The sequence below is a fragment of the Hippoglossus stenolepis genome, chromosome 17 (assembly GCF_022539355.2).
Source record: "Hippoglossus stenolepis isolate QCI-W04-F060 chromosome 17, HSTE1.2, whole genome shotgun sequence".
In the NCBI taxonomy this organism is placed as follows: Eukaryota; Metazoa; Chordata; class Actinopteri; order Pleuronectiformes; family Pleuronectidae; genus Hippoglossus; species Hippoglossus stenolepis.
The window spans coordinates 12,724,831-12,736,956 of record NC_061499.1 but is presented as its reverse complement, the minus strand read 5'-3'; the positions used below and the strand labels follow the sequence as shown (position 1 = coordinate 12,736,956).

Here is a 12,126-nt window from a genome sequence, read left to right as displayed (position 1 = left end):
GTAACGTCTGAATGACATGGAGGCCAAAAAAGCACATTATATGAAATAATTATTAACAATGTACAACAGAATAAAGGCATTTATAAATAATGTGGATATATTTCACATTTTTTTAAAGACATCACAAAAGAATGTACATGTAACAGGCCCTGCACTGGGGTATAAATAGTTGTTGCTTTTACACGACCAAAGAGATCCATGAAGGCCTGAAAAAAGTTACCAAATATATAGCTGTTCATCGGTTATAGACGGGAGAACAGGTCAGTAAACTTTACACATAAAAAGGAAATTGCAGCATGGAAATGCCAGTCTCATCTATACAAGGACGTGAAACAAATTACAAATTGACTTGGCGCTTGGCTAACTACACAACCTGTACACAATCAGATGGATGGTGGGAGCGGCCTTGAAAGTTGCAGTTTGTGAGACAATTTTTTCTTTATAAAGGGAAGCTACATAAATGTGTAGAAAACGACTTGACACTGGGATCATTAACTACAACACGGTAGATGAAAATATCTAGAGCCCGACGATAAAAACACTTGTCCGATCGTATTAGCAGATATGAGCCCTTCACACACACGTATTGGGTTTTTTTGGCAGTATGTGGCAATTTGAATTTTTTATTTGACAGAATAAACAATGCAGAAAAGTGCATTTATGTATACAATTTAGTTTAGTGTTTTATAATTGATTCTATTTCTGTTTTTTTGTATTTATAGTTACTGTCAGTGCAGAATTGCATTTTTAAAATATATGAAAACAAGGGCTAAAATACAAATATTTTTATATTTGATACTTTTTAAATCGTTGGCAATGTATATTGTTTATTTTAAATATATGTATCAGCCGATGCATCGATATCATAACTTTTTTACCCCAAAATCCGTATCAGTCGGGCTTTATAATACGCAACTCTAAAATCGTATGCAAGACAGTTTGGGTCTTACAATATTCTCTTTTCTTTTCTGCCAAATCATCTTAGCTAAGCATCAGATTCCTCCAGTAAAAATGGGTTTGGGTACATGACGTATCTGCACTGGTACCTTGTTAAACGTTTCCCCCTCAGAGATGAGAAGAAGAACGCAGGCCTTATAATGAAAGGGCCGATCTCCTAAACGTCTGTGAAGATAAATAAGCAGCGACATAGACCATTTGTCAGATGACGAAATATACAAGATTTCTCTTTGACCTACAGTAATACGTCTCCTCAGCTCAGTCAGTGCATTACAAAGTAGTTCTGTATTTTTTAAAATGTTGATGTGGCCCCGATGCAAAGTGCGAAGTGACGGAAGATTGTGATCCCAGGCTACATCGCAGACGTGACCACGTACATCTGGAGATGTTCCGCGTGTATAAGCCACTGAGCAAAAGCTGCATGTTCGAAAGGCATTCCGTCTCAACACATCGCTTGTTCGCTGACCAAAGAGTTTACCGGCTGTGGCAGCAGAGGGGAGCGTGAATAGTCAGCTTTTAGCCCTATTGTACAATATGTGCAACCCAGCATTTTACAACAGAGCTATGAGGCATGTTTTTAATGAAGGACTAAAAACACTGATGAAGCCTGACTGTAGAAAATAAATATCTCACTCTATCATACAAATATACACAGACTCTGAAGTCAGCTGCTTATAGGACCGATGGGGGAGTGGACTGTAAAGGCTCAATCTCTGTGGTGTGTATCTGAGGCAGTAGAAAATTATCAATGTAATACTTCCTGCACAAACAAGCAGTCATGGGCGTGAGAATAAAACAAAGCCCCAAAAAAAAAAACCATTGTATAAAATATAAGCTTAATTTAAATCATTAAATACTGTACATATCACATAGAATTTCAGGGCTATAGCAGGTGACCACAGTACCTTTCAGAACAAGGCAAACGTTTTTTTAAAGTAACTCACAAAAACAATCGCAAAAATATGTTGAGGGAGGTTCCAACAAATCCACAATTTCACTCCAATTTTTGTTTTTTACTCAACTGTTTTTTTGATCACGCAAACCATATTGTTGGTCCATATATTGCATATTTAGATATCTCACACTATTTTTTAAAAAGTCACTGGAAAATACTGTACAAAGCACTGCTGATCAGTGAATGCAGCCCAACGGAACATTTGAATCCTACAAGTGTAGATATCTGAATATGTGGATTATGGATCCACCTGAGCAAAAAAAACAAAAAAAAAACACTTTCAGCTGCAACTGCCACGTGGACGGAGTGTGTGTCTGGTGACCCCTTCCAGATCGAAGTAATGACAGGAAGTACTGTTAAGTGACAGAAGAAGCCTGTTTTTTTTGTTTGGCTGAATAGAAGCGACGCTGCAAAAAATTCACACAGCAAGCACAAGGGTCTTGAAATGAGAGGACCTGTTTTTGTTCCAAATAAAAATTCCTCCTCCGCTCTTCTGTTGAATGCAGAGAATGTAAACTTTTGGAGCGTTTTTTTTTTTTGTTCTTTTTTTCTCTCTTGCGATTTTGCCCTTCAAAAGAAGCAGTCCCCTCCTTTTTCTGGGCATTTTTTCTTTTCTTCAGTGTGCGACTTTCACAGCAGTAAAAAAAAAAGTACAGATTCTGCTCAAACACGGCAAGCAGTGAGAATCTGATCTCCCACGTGTTCTTTGAGCTACCGCTGCTGACGCCGTCTCCTGCGGCCACCAGTAGCCTCAAGCCCCGGGCCAGCTCCTGGCTTGCATCCGTACCTCACCTCAGTCTCAGCAGAGGGCTTAGCGGGTTACCAAGCCCTCTCCATCAAAGGAGTCCCATCAGGGGCTAGGAGTGGACTGGCTGCCCCTGGCAAGCAGCAGCACAACCAGACTGAGGAGCCCCACGGCCCCCAGCCTCTTCAGCAGGGCCACGCTGTCTTTGGGGATGACCACCTGGGCCAGGTCGTTGGTGATGAGGGAAATCTCATGAGCCACACAGACAAAGATGAAGGTGCTGACCATGATGTTGAGTGAAGGGTTCCCCGGAATCAGGACTAAGATCCCCTTGGTGTCTGCCGCCAGCCAGATGTGATACTGGCATATGAACAGCTGGGGGAGACAAACAATGCATGATGAATAGTGGGTCATGAAATTTGTGCTCATTTCCTCCTTTTAAAATCGTTTACTTCCAGGGAGCCACACAACCTCACACACAGAGCCGGTGAGGACTCTGAGTTGTTTCTGAAGTATTGTAACGTCCATCTTACCTCCAAGGAGATCTTTCCGAACCATGCGAAGAAGGAGCTATATATAGATCGGGCGTAGCCAGGAATGTTCCTGATAAGAATGAAGGCCAGAATCTGTGGACAACAGAAGACAGAGACCATTCAGAGTCAAAGTATTGTGACAGACTGTTCTGTTCTGATTCTTATCATTTGTTGTGGGCTGAAGTAAAAGGAGTCATTCACACTCAAGTTAGTGTGATATACAGTCACAGAGGCCCTCTTTGTACCTGTCTGAACATGCAGGGTGTCTACAGCGACTAACAAGCTCAATTTAAGACTTTGTATGACCACTTGAAATGAAATCTAAGACCAAACTGGCAATGGAAAACACACCACAAGTGACTCCACTGCCTTTATCCCCATTGTCCCAAGTTTAAAAGGAACAGTTTGCTTCAATAGCAGGTCCACGCACTGGCTTTAACCACCACAAGTGCTCTTCATTCTCAAGCAATTTATCATTAACCTTGGATTTCCCCATGTTCATAAACAAACTAGCATGCTGGCTACTAGAAAGCATAAACCAATCGTCTGGCAGCTGAGAGGAATATTGGTAGTGACCTTTGGCTGTGATCCAATCCAACCCAATCTGATTTTAGACAATTTAATCATGTTTAAGGACCTGCGGCCACCCTGTAGGTGAACAGCTCAAAGTACATGCGTAAATGCACCCAACCTGCATTGAGATCCAATCACTCAGGCAATATTCAGCAGTGGGTTGTATGTGAATGTGTCCCGGGAAAATCTAATTCCTCCAGTTCACAGAAATGTATTCTGACAATGAAACATCTTGGGCAGTTTATCTGGACGATCCAGGATGCATGCTGATGTCACGTATAAACAGGACCAACCCAAAAGAGGGCCCAAACAAATCTCATGGTTTGGGTGAAAGAAAGTTAAACTATGCAGTCGGTGACCTTATATTCAGCCCAGTTCCCCAGTGGGATCGACTATAAATATACCAGTGCTATCTTCAGCCTTAAGAAAACCGGGAACTCCCTTGTTATTACATTCTAAATTCAGTCATGCAGTTTGGATCATGGCATCTAAAAGCTCATCTAGAAGCTCATCTAGAATCACAAATATAAAACACTATATATACACACACACACACACACACACACACACACACACACACACACACACACACACACACACACACACACACACACACACACACACACACACACACACACACACACACACACACACACACACACAATCAAAAGTATTAGGATCAACAGTTATTACAGGCAGAGAGCCATAAAAAAGATAATTATTGTACCTGGACCACAGAGATGTAAGGATGCATCTCATTGCACTCGGTTTTGGTGTTGCAGCTGCTGGCCCATATTGAGTAAGTCTAGAAACGAGGAAGAGGAGCAGTTGGGTAACAGGTTCTTTATCTTCGGTTTAAACAAACACAAGGAAGTGCAACATATGAGGCACAGGATCGTAGTTATCCATGTGAGATGAATAGATCAGGTCACTAAACTGAGTTTGTGTTACATTCTGCATAGCTAACAGATGAGCAAACTCTTAAGTAAGAACATTCTTATAACGCAAAGAGCAGACAGTTGGGGTTGAGTTTCCAGGTGTGGTATTTACCCAAGTATCAACCCCTCAGTCTGTAACAATCCTCTCCTAAGCTGCTGTTGCAAGCGGCAAATTTTTTCACAATAAGATGAGAAGTCTTACTATGAAGGAGACGACAGAGAGGAAGAGAAGCAGGTTGGAGATCCTGCCAGGGAACAGAGCATCTCCTTTTCCCTCGGACAGCACCTGAAGCTTCTGCAGCACCAGATAGATGAAGGCGAATAACATGCCGTGGATCACAGCCTGCAAAAGAACAGTAACACATTCAAACAAGGCTGTTCTACAAGTTCCAAAAACTTTGTGCCACTTGAAGAAGCTTCTAATGTCATCTTGCATTTGACAGAACGGGTTGATGCTCAAACGTTTGACTTACAAATCGGTCCAGCTTCCATCTGAACCACCACTCGTGGATACTTCCGTTCAGCTCAAAGAAATTGGAGATGGGCCACATGGAGAAGATGCTCTCGAAGAAACCCTGAACCAAAAACATGAGAGCATAGTTCAGACGTTAAATGTAGTTCCCATTCCGATTTTGTATGTATATCCATCCATTTTTTTTATAATTTAGGCAAAAACAATGATCAAATGCAGCATTCTTGTATTTGAAAATCTTGTTTTCAAACTGTGCTTTGTAAACAAGTTATATTGACACGTCACCATAAACGCCTCTCACACGGGATTGTTCATATAAAATCAATATAAAACCTGCAGCATAATATTATTTTAAGTTTAACCAAATCAGAACTAAAGTGAGATTACAGTCTTTACTGATCAGGTTAAGATATTTTTGTTTCACCTGTGAAAATGCAAAGAAGCTTATGAACAACAGGAGGCCCAGTAACTTCGCCAACACCCCGAGGTGCCATATCCCGCTGCCTGTTCAGAAAACAAGACCGACATTAGTGACCCTGCTGATGACATTTGTGACAAGCATCACATTTATTGTGTAGAATAATTGTGTGTATTGACTCACATATTCGAGAACTATGATGCAAGCGAGTGAAACAAATACAGTGAAAGTTTCTTTATTTGGAATCAGTCATGACACCTACTGTTGGCTTTCTTCTGCAGGATCTGGGGCCACATGCCCAGCGTAGCGTAGATGATGACAAACCAGAAGGTGACCAATGGGACGAAGTAATAGAACTGATAGGGTCTGTCCATTACGACACACAGCACCAAGACCAGGAAGTTCAGACGGAAAAGCACCTGGCGTGGGGTAAATGATTTACAGGATTACATAAAGACACTTGGTAAAAATGATAACAAACAGCTACATTTGCTTTGTCGTCAATAAGATGGTGGTACGTCATCCTGAAGTACAAACATATGGGCTGGGTTGAGTCATAATTTCCTGGTTAAAGTGTAACTGAGTGACTGACTGTACCCTCACCTGGCACACTCTATACAGTCCAAAGTCTCCTTTCAGCCAGAAAAAGGAGAAGTGTCCATAGCCGGTCTGAAACAGGTACGCTGCCACCAGCACCCGCACGTGCATGTACACTGGAATGAACTGGAACACACACAAATATCAATAAACACCTCCTCAAAGCAGCTTTCTCCCACATATTTGTGGAGGAGACATATTTATAACTCACAGCGCTGGCACCAGATATGTGATAGATGAGGATGACGAGCTGCATCCAGCCCTTCCACTCCTCTGTTTGCTCCCGGTTGAGTAATTTGGTCTGTGCGAGAGAAACATATTTGAACCGGATTTGAATTCAGAAACTCAAAATAAACTTTGTGCATCATTACATTAATTAAACTGAGCACTTCCTGTCTCACCTCCTTGCTGTTCTCGCTGTAAAACACTCCCAACACAAATATATAGATGAGCGGAATGAAGAACTTGGAGTGTGTGTAGAACTTCTGCTCCTTCATGAACACATCTGCTCTGTCACAAAGGTAAAAATAGCCCATAATGAGGCCCATCCTGCAGAGAGCGTGGAAGGGCGCCTTTGGACCGAAGGGGACAGCTGCAGTCGCTGGCTTCTTCTCCTCGAGGCTCTCCACATCAGGGGGCACAGGTCGGCGGTGGCGGTTGTTGCCAAGGACGTGGAGGACCAGGAAGACCAGGGCCGAGCCCAGGAAGAAACACGCCGCCATTTTCTGCAGGAAGTTGGGGGGTGGTAACGTTTGGCAGCAGGAGCCGTCGATTGGCCTCAGTAGCTTGTTGCACATGGAGTTTATGAGCACCATGGCCCCCTGACAGGAGAATTACACGGGATGGTGTGAGGAGGATGTGAGCAGCCTTCAAAGTTAACAATAAAAACAACCGTGCTGCGTGACATTATGACATGATATCCTGCCTACCACATTCCTGGTGCTTTCGGGCAGGTGCAGGCCGTCGTCTGACTGGCCGATGGTTTCCAGTGCTGCCTGACGGGACGCGGCCAACAGCTTGACCCGGGACCTGCCGCTACGCTTGCTGCTGTTGAGCACGTCCGCCGCCGCCTCGTTGTACAGCTCCAGCTGTTGGTTGGTGATCATTTTCCTGTTCTCACTCAGCACCTCCTCATTAACTGGGTCTACAGGGCAGTGGTGTGATGGTGTGAAGAAAGGTTCAGATGAGTAGGTGCATACACGAGAAGTTGATATTCATAAAGGTCTGCGATTCACATGTGTGAAATTATCAAAAAATACGAACAGACACTGAAATGATGCGGCAATCACATACGAGATGAATCATTGTAGTGAAGAGAAGAGGCAGTAATGTTTTACCACCCTGACTAAGATGAATGATTACAGGCTCTGTTTATTACATCCAGCAAGGATGTTATGTTTTCATTGCCCTTTGTCTGTTTGTTAGTAGGATTAAACAAGAACTTGATTTTATTAAAACTCGGTGGAAGGATGAGATGTGGGTATTTTTTGACATTTTCACTAATTTATGCAAGGACAACTAATGGATCTTTACAAAATATGGTATATTCAGGGATCTGATATCTCTGATATGAAATTTGGAGCAGCTTGATTGAATCTACCATGACTGTTGGTCCTTGACAGAGGTGTGGGCTCTATTGCGTGCCAGTCTAGTGTTAAGTAGAATCTGGGGTGATCAGATCGGCTCTAAGGATTTTCGTTCACACCTGGAATTAGAATGCATCTCCACACGTGCGATGCATGATCACGTCTCACTTCCCCGCTCGTATGCAAATTAACATGTAAATCACTTCTGGTTTTAAAGACCAAGTGTGTTGTTGCTTTTAACTGCCTTGGGGCAGCAATGCACTTCCTGTTCCTAGTCTGATGGGAATTTAAAGAGGAAGAAGTCAAAGCAACACAGACTGGGTCTCAAGCTAAATTTCCCAAGATGTTTCTTAATATATCTCTGTGGCCTTATTATAATAAAAGGTACTTTTCAGATGTCGTGGACAAAAAGAACTTTAACAATTTTAGAAGGTGAATGGGTACTTCTTCTTATGCAGACCACATCCGTTGAATATGAGGTCGCAAACACATTGCTAAAAGGATGTGGTCAATGTGCAGACCGACTCCAAATCTGGCTTGAGCAATCAGATCTCTACACAAGTGTGGCAGCTTTGCTTTCACAACTGCACTTTGAGCGATCCACTTGTGATCAGATCGCCCAGGATGCATGTAAATGCCGGGTGTAAACAGAGCAATAAAAAGCTGCCATCTTGAGTTTTCTACCAGATTTGGGAGTGTGGAAGAACTGCTTACCTTGCAGCACCCAGTAGACCTCTCCATGGTCAGCCAGCCTCTCGAGATGCACAGCGATGGCTGTCAGGTTGACTTTGTACTGCTGCAGGGCCTCGCTGCTGCCGCTGTGCAACTTGATGGACCACTGCAGTGGGCACATAAATAGATACAATTAAGATTGACACAACTCAGCCAACATCTTTATTTTGTTTATCAAGAAATGTGCAAGCTCTGCTAAGCACTTATTTATACAGCTTACAGTGGCGGCTCCAAGGATGACAACATCTGGCTTTACTGACGCTTCCTGCAACACAGGAGTAAATCTGCAGTTACCAGCAAATCCATATCCAACCCACCCTGACAATTTCAGGTCTGTGAAACTCTCTCCCCTCCCCACTTTTTAAATAACAGAACTCACGTGTGTCCATGATATCAAACGCTCCTTCATTGAATTATTTGCTTCTGGATACCACAGGAAGTCCTAAACACAAAAAAAGAACGGGGATGTTTTTTTAAAAGATTTATAGCGATTGTGTTTTTACAGACTGAGAACAGGAGAGAAAAAAAAAAAACACATCCAGAAATAGCTCACCACATTCACAGAAGAACTCTCTTCTTCAAAGGAAATGTCCTCATGCTTCAGACATTACATGGGGACAGACACAGAGAAAGTCTGTTAGGCTGATACTGTTCTTCTCTTTAACAGCACAAGATCAGACAGAAATAGCTGTGACTGCTGCATATTGTCATGTATCTCCGTGCTGGATTTTTCTGCAAACCATTGTACTATCAAAATTGTGTCTGACGGGCCTCATTATATTTACAGAAGTGCAAATGGTACACTACAATAGTCAGGCCTACATTTGGTATGGTGTCATTTAAGCAAAGTATTGCAAAGCCAATGAGAAAGAGGGTTGTTTTCCCCCCTGGTCAATAAATGTTTGAGGGAACTGGGAAAGTGTACAAGTAAAATAAGTATTAACTGTAGACACCGGCAGCCCTGTTTCCTAAGCTGTTGTGATTAATACAGACAGCTCCATCTCTCTCTGCTCTACCTAACATATTCTTATTTGGAACATTTAATGGATCAGCCACACTGCAGTTGCAAGGCTGGAACAAGCCGGGAGAAAATGGAACAATGTCTGACTATGTGTACACCAATGCTTTTATGTAGCTGTGCTTTAAATATGTAGATCTATAGATACCCTACTCCTTTTTGTGTCTGTCGTCTGAAAGATTAACAGACAAGAAGGGTTCACATGCTGCCGTTTCTCATATTTACCTTGTTTCCATCCTCTCTCCTTTCAGGGTCTATAATTTTGACGAAGGAGTAAAATAGCTGCCTGATTCGTGAATCTCCAACAAAGGCCACCCGCTTTTCAGCAAGGCAGGTTTTGGCCTCACTGTAAGACAAAAAAATGTATGGTGAGGAATCTGAAAACTGTTTATCTGCACAGCAGATGGCAATCACTCATCTGCCTGATGGTTCGTCTCCAGTAGTAACTTCATTAAAAGGGGATCCTATTACACGCTGTTTGTCCATGTGATATATCTTCTAAATTGGTTATTTAGCTCAAGGGTTACTCATCCATCCTTACTGACAGATACACACACACAAACACACCTCACCCATCAATGCTACACACGTAGTCTCAAATATATTGTGTACATTATACAGTAACCTTGCAACAGTGTGTGTGACTCACATGCTTTTGTATTTGTGCATCATGCAGCCATAAGGCTGCCATACGTTCTCCCCCAAGTAGCGTCCTCTAGACAGAAGCCATTCGCAGGAGTCTCCGCCTGCAGGCAAAGACACAGAGAAGCCACCAGTAAGACCAGACAAAGACACACATCTCGCTTTCAGCCTCTGCTCCTCTGCAACTATGACTGAAAGTTGCTGTCTCAATGGTGCCCTGGCTTTTCATTCAGTGCTGTCAAAGGACCAGGGCACAATGCGGGGCTCTGCTAGGGGCCGTAGCACGAGATGAAGTCATCAGCAATTTAGCTCGAGGATAAATCTCGCCAGCTATTCATTTATGTGCAAAATGAATAGAGTCACCCACAAGTGAATCAACCCATAGAAACCAGAGAACATGGAGGATCAGCGGGCTGGCGAGAGACGAGGGGCATTTTCAGTGTCATCGGCAGCCAGAGCAGCTGCTCCCAGTGCGCGCACACAGGTCTCTGGTTCCGATCCCTTTTCATGATGGACGTGCACACACTCTGCGACCCAGCTGCGAGGTGGACGTGTGCCATGCCTAGAATTCAGTCCTGATCTGGGCTTTGTGTCGTCGCTGTGTTGTGGGGGGGTGCAGATTTTTAATGTGCATAAACGGAGATGCAACCTTTTGAACACCTGAAACGAGCCTCCAGTGCAGTAAGCCTCTGCAGCTAACTAATCTCCACCAGACAGGCTAATGCAAACTTGTCACAGACCTGACACAGACGCCAGGCTGCTGCAAAGTTAACGCTACATTCATATTTAGCATTTATTTCTTCTGTTAGCAGACGGGCCAAAGCTGCCGATGTAAATAAGCACTGGCCTCCCGGTGCTAATGACACTGTTGTGTCTATTGTTGGTCCCAGCATCGGACACATGGCTTCTCCCAGCAGTAACCAGGCGTGTGCTGATCGGAGCATGTAAACACAGATAAAAAGCGGTGCGTTAGCTTGATTCTGTTAGCAGCAGCAGCACCGACGGTAGAAGTCAGTGCTGCTGCTGCTGTTGAATCGACTCGGCGGGGTGTCCCCTCTGCTTTACAACGAGCCGCAGCGTCCGTACGTGTCACCAGCGGCACGGGACAGAGGCTGCGGACCGAGGAGCGCAGGGCAGCTAGCGGGGCTAACGTTAGCATTAGCTGCGGTCGGCGGCTGCGTCCGCACTAAGTTGAACAAACGGGGGGAGACTCACCTCCATGGTACCGCGAGGCTGCGTGGAACAGCAGCAGCAGCAGCACGACCGTCAGCGAGATGACTTTGGCGTTTTTGATGGTGAAGTGTTGGTTTATTTCGCGTTTACCCAGGCTGTAGGCCAGGACCGCCATCTTTGCTCCTCCATGACAACCAGCAGCTGTGCAGTGTAGCGGCGGCGGCGGCTGCTCCCGGCGCAGCGGCTCCACCTGCCCGGGCACCGCCTCCTCCATCACCGCCGCTCACAGCAGGTGCAGAGCGGCGTGAGGGTCAGAGGGTCCCGGGGTTTAATGTTTCGTTCACCAGACGGATCCCTGTGCGTCTATCGGGTCATCTTAATAAAAACAAGATTAAAATGACATCTGTACTTCCTCAGTGTTACAGAAGCAAAGGAAAGTAAGAAACAACAGAAGAGAAACAATACATAAGTCAAACAGGGCTGGACTTTATGAAGTTATATGTCCAGCTGATATTATTATTGTTTTTAATTAAAAGTAGATTTGTGCTCCTGACTGAATGTTTTGGTTTTAAACTCTTCTTTGTGGACTGAGAATGACAAACACTTTGTAACATTGTTGTACTACTACTACTACTACTACTATTAATAATAATTATAATAAATAAAGTATATTGTTGTATTACTATTACAACATTTTACAAATCTGAGGTAGATCACTGTGTTAAACCTCCTAACTGTTCTTACACAATGCACAACCATCGTGTTGATATATGTTGGACTTCTGTTA

The 12,126-nt window shown here is 43.6% G+C and overlaps 1 protein-coding gene across 1 annotated transcript; it reads right to left on the bottom strand.

The window, feature by feature from the left end:
* Positions 1–64: 64 nt before the first annotated feature.
* casd1 (CAS1 domain containing 1) lies at positions 65–11,675 on the bottom strand. The gene is made up of 18 exons (XM_035182385.2): positions 11,382–11,675; positions 10,174–10,270; positions 9,750–9,870; positions 9,060–9,104; positions 8,886–8,948; positions 8,727–8,771; positions 8,489–8,612; positions 7,118–7,332; positions 6,590–7,009; positions 6,400–6,489; positions 6,195–6,314; positions 5,854–6,010; positions 5,598–5,677; positions 5,175–5,276; positions 4,904–5,044; positions 4,491–4,568; positions 3,191–3,283; positions 65–3,032 (listed from the first exon to the last, which is right to left on the bottom strand). Exons 1-18 carry the CDS (start codon positions 11,611–11,613, stop codon positions 2,763–2,765), a joined length of 2,493 nt encoding a protein of 830 aa, XP_035038276.1. The 5' UTR covers positions 11,614–11,675; the 3' UTR covers positions 65–2,762.
* Between the last annotated feature and the right edge of the window lie 451 nt (positions 11,676–12,126).